General features: G+C 55.0%; 1 protein-coding gene across 1 annotated transcript in view; it reads right to left on the minus strand.

The window, feature by feature from the left end:
* Positions 1-3506, minus strand: part of LOC125033315 (plexin-B-like) — a 48012-nt gene extending 44506 nt beyond the window's left edge. The window contains exon 1 of the mRNA XM_047624698.1: positions 2089-3506. Coding sequence (XP_047480654.1) covers positions 2089-3444 — 1356 coding nt within the window. The 5' untranslated portion in view covers positions 3445-3506. The remainder of the gene's footprint in view (positions 1-2088) is intronic.
* Positions 3507-5000: the final 1494 nt, after the last annotated feature.

Here is a 5000-nt window from a genome sequence, read left to right on the forward strand (position 1 = left end):
GCATGGGAAGAGGGCGAAAGGCGATCACCTGGCGCTAACGAGGGTATTGTTGCATCTCGCGGGGCTACTTACGATAGTCGCAAAACCTCCCAATGCGCGGACGCTCCCCGGGTTTTTAGCCGACGTGGCGGACGCTCGCTAGCCGGCCAAACAGCGACCACGAAGGCGAATCGAGAAAAAACAAAAGCAGCGAGGCGGCGAGGACTTCAGAGACGGAAACGGAGATAAGAGATGAAGAAAGAGGATGGAGACGGAAAAGAAGCAGCAACAGAGAAGCCACCTCGCCTCCGGACGCCCTCCTCTTGCCTCAGAAACCGCATCGAACAGTCCTTCAGCGTGGACTAACAGCCCGCCGTCAAGCTGCCCAAACAGAATTCGCTCACTGTCGCGCGTCTTGTGTTCATTTCTACATCTCGGTGGCAGCGCCGACACCCTCCTATCAATTATAAGCTTCTCCAAACACCGGGGCCAGGGCGCGAGGCGTCTTTAATTCAGCGCCAATTAAATGTTTTGCTTAGCCGCCCGCTTCGCTCCGGTTGACGTCGACTTCATCAACTCCTTTCGCCTGGCGGTCCCTCACCATGCAAAAAAGGAATATAAATAATAAATATACTTCGCAAGTATCTGTGTGGCGTGGAGGTGGGGCAGGGAGATATATCCGGGAGGGGGGGGGAAGGGAAAATCCAGGTTAATTATACAGTTTAGCATTAACGTATCCAAAACAAAGGCCTTGTTTACATGCATTTTTTGGGAGGGGCGGTCTCTTCTCACCCCTCCCCCGTCCCCGTTCCCGAAACAGCTGGGCACGACAGGATTTCGGAAAGAAAATAATCGAAAATCGTAAACTACAAGGAATCCTCAACCTGTAATGAAGTTAATCCGCGACGATCCAGGGACGTGTACCGATCGAGAGGGACTTGTCCGCGCTCATTTATACCGGTTCGAATAGGTACCAATATTTTGTTTTCCTCTCTCTCTCTCCCTCTCTCCCTCTCTCCCTCTCTCCCTCTCTCCCTCCCTCCCTCCCTCTGTCTCTCTCTCTCTCTCTCTCTCTCTCTCTCTCTCTCTCTCTCTCTCTCTCTCTCTCTCTCTCTCTCTCTCTCTCTCTCTCTCTCTCTCTCTCATTCTCTCTCTCGTGGAATTTGATCTCTTCCTATCCCCCTATCTCTATTTTCCCTTTCCCTTTTTCTTCATTTTCCCTTTCCCTTTCCCTCTCCCTCCCCCTTTCCTTCCCCTCACCTTCTCCCTCTCTCTCGCTTTCTATCTTTATATTTCTTCTCTTCCCCCCTCCCCTTTTCCCTCTCCCCCTACCTCTCCCTCTCCCTCTCCCTCTCCCTCTCCGCTAGATATAAAACCTCGCATAAAAGGGCTTCAACATCCCTTCTTTTCTCTTTTATCACTTAAAAGAGAATCCGGCCGGGAAAATCGTCCCATATAAAAGGCGCTTCTCTACAACGAAAACCGCATGATATGTAAAGCGACCGAGAATCCAATGGAAACGTATTAAACTTAACCGCGTCAACTTGGATTAAGACTTAACCCTCGTTTATTTTCTCAATTTATAGCGTTCTTAAGCAAGGCTGAGGACTCGGGCTCAAGAGGAACAACGATAGGGACGCTATAGGGTCCAAAACCGCGCGCCGGAGGATGGGGCTCTCGACCACTCCGACCGCCGTGCGGGGGTGGCATCTGTCAGCGCCTGGTTAGCGTCAACGACCTGGCATGGGTGCCTGTGTGCCTCGCTAGCACCTTGTTATCAACTGAGAGCGGCACCGTTAACGCGACCGGGCTCTCCGCGCTGGCACTAAGTACCCCTCTGCTATCGCTACAATCTATAAACACTCCGTCGAGTGTGTCGCGGGCGGGCTGGCCCAGGAGAATGAACAAATGGGGCATCACAGGATAAACTCGAAACACATCAAACACGAAGAATTAATGGAACAAGCTGGCTCCTAACAATTTCTGTACGCTTTTTTTTTTTTTTTTTTTTTTTTAACAGTTAAACGCCGTAACGACTTTCGACGTTCACTGTTACATATACTGGCACTTGCAAAAAATAAAAAAACAACAACAGAAAGGTGTACTCACCCCGGCGGCGGGGCACTTGCCGTCGAGGATGGGCCCCGAGATGTACTCCATGCTGCGGTACTGCATGGAGCCGTTGAAGCACATGTGGATGTTCTCGTTGAACTTGGCCTCGATGTCCCGCACGGAGTACACGCACACGGCCGACGACGCCTCGGGGCTGGCCGTGTGGCCCTGGGACGGCGCGAACACGGCCACCAGGATGGGGTCGTCGACGCTAACGCCCATGCTGGAGGCCAGGTCGCTGCCGGCGCTCACCAGTTTGGCGTCCTGCACCAGGTTGTAGTTGTTGCCGTCGGCGCCCTGGCACTCGAGCGTGATCTCCGTGTACGAGTCGTAGTTGGCGTCCGTGATGCAGGTGCGGGCCAGGCGCGAGATGTAGCCCGACTCCTCCTGGCCCGGCAGGTGCGACTTCTTCTGCACCGTCAGGAAGTACACGTAGCTGGACTCGTGGAAGCCGTACACGTACTGCACCAGGAAGTGGTCGCGCAGCTTGACGTCGATCCGCAGCAGCGACTGCTTCGAGAAGGAGAACTCGGCGTAGTCGAGGTCGTACAGGTTGCGGGTGGAGATGGCGGGGACGTCGTGGCGGTAGTCGCCGACGGTAGTGAAGGTCGTGCCCACGTACAGCGCCGACGACCCGCCCCACGGGTTGTAGCGCTCGGGCCCCACGAAGGCGTACGTGGACGACTTGGGGTCGTTGGCGGCCACGGAGCGCGGGAGGAACTCTGGCGTGAGGGAGATGTTGGCGGTGCGGAACTTCTCGCACGCGCCCTGCGACACGGAGCCGCACATGATGAGGGTGCTGGCCTCGGGGTCCAGCACCAGCACCTTGTTCACGTTGTCGGTAAGTACTCGGGCCACGCGGCGCTCGGGGCCGCAGCCGGACGCGTGGCAGCGCGGCGAGTCGAACCGCGGGCCCGTCTCCACCTGCGCCCGCAGCTCCAGCCGCTCCACGCCCAGGGCCCACAGCCGGTTGGTCCCGCCCACGTACAGGACGCCCGCGCCCCTGTTGAACACCATGTGCTGGAGCTCCAGACTCTGGTTGCGCGTCCAGAACTGCGACACGAGGGGGTGCTCGCTCTCGGCGGCGTCCGCGCCCCCGTCACCGCCGCTGGCACCGCCGCTGGCACCGCCGCTGGCACGGTGTGTCCGGTGTCCAGCTGCCACACACGCCCCAAACACTAACACCAAAAAGACTAGAACACTCACGCCCACCCCCCTCGCCCTCGGCCCACATCTGGTCCCCATCAGCGTGCGGGTATGTGTGTGGCCCGCAGACTGGCCCGCCTCTTGGTCCACCCGCGCGGGCCTGCGGGCCGGGCCGGGGGCGTCGTCTGGAGTGCCACACTCACACATAGTGCCGCGGGGGGCGCTGCTCCCGCCCACGCCCGCCCATCAACACCATCCAACACTGCGACACCTGCAACAGAAGAAGAGCAATTAGTTCATGTCATCAAACAAACACAGAAACAATAGATGCACATACATATATAAATACATACATATATATGTACGAAAATTACACACAATTAAAAAATGTACAATTGAACCTCTACAACCCCGTACACATACATATACATGCAAAGGGTACACCCCCCCCTCCCCCCCCTTGCCCCATGCCCTACGCCCCGCCCCGAAGAAACAAAGGCTAGAGCGAGGGGGCGCGTCGTGCATGCAACGCCTCGACGCCACCACGACCTTGGGGCCACGAGACCTCCGTCCCATCCACCACGCATCACATACACTATAAAAATAAAAAAATAAAATAATAAAAACACGCAAACAAACGGTCGCTGATAAAACAAGAGCCCGCCGCCATTGGAATCAACGCAATGCCAAGAATAATGAGGGGGGGAGGGAAGGGGGAAGGGAAGGAGGAAGGGGATGGGGGAGATGGGAAGGGGAAGGGGATGCGGAAGGGGAAGGGGATGCGGAAGGGGAAGGAGGATGGGTAGAAACGAGGGGGCAGATGAAAGGGAGGGAAAGGGGAGGGGAAGGTTAGAAAGGAAGTCGAATAAAATAAACTGCAATCAAGGAGAGAAACGAGTAAAACAAGAGAGAAAGAGAGATAGAGACAGACAGAGTTCAAGATTACAAACCCAAAATAGCCGAGACGGAAGCAGGCCGAGCGCGCGTACGGACGAAGGCGCGGCCGGCCACCGCGACTTATGTACACACGCCCGGACTGCCCAGCCGAGTCCCCAGCCAATCAATAAGAAGGCCGTCGCCAGTATGCAAATGCCCCCAGTAACCAGCTCAGAATACCTCTTAACATATATACATTTACAATGCTTGGTGCCCCCCCCCCCCCCCGCCGCGGCCTCTGCAGCCACCCGGCGGAGGGAGAGGCGAACGGGAGGGGAAGGAGGGGAAGAGAAGAGTGAGGAGATACAGAAGGTGAAAAGGGGAAGAAGAGATAGACATTACGGAAGAGGAAGAAGAGGAAGGAAGAGGTGAAAATCGAAGTGGAAGAGGAGAAATAGGATGCAGCAAGAGGAACAGGCGAAGGAAGAGGAAGGAGGAAGGACGAGAAAGAGAAAGAAAAGTTACTAACGAAACGGGAGGAACAGGAAAAGAAAAAATAACATGAAAACGAGGAGAGAAAAAGAAATGCGATAAACACAAAAGAGCCGATGGGGCGATAACGAGATCATGAGATGACCTCCGAATGAGGGAGACAGAAGAGACCAACCGATAATTAAGGTTAGGAGGCCAACGGAGAGAATACAAATAGTAACCAATGAAGGAGAGAGAATAAGAAACAGACGCAAGAATGCCAAGAAGGCGGAACGAGGAGGAGAGAATACGAAAGAGGAGCAGTAAGAAAAAGATAAAAAGGAAAGTAGGGAAAGTAAGGACTAAACGAGATGTAAAATGAGATGAGAAGATAGACGAGAGGACTAAAGAGAAAG

The sequence above is a fragment of the Penaeus chinensis genome, chromosome 16 (genome assembly GCF_019202785.1).
Source record: "Penaeus chinensis breed Huanghai No. 1 chromosome 16, ASM1920278v2, whole genome shotgun sequence".
In the NCBI taxonomy this organism is placed as follows: Eukaryota; Metazoa; Arthropoda; class Malacostraca; order Decapoda; family Penaeidae; genus Penaeus; species Penaeus chinensis.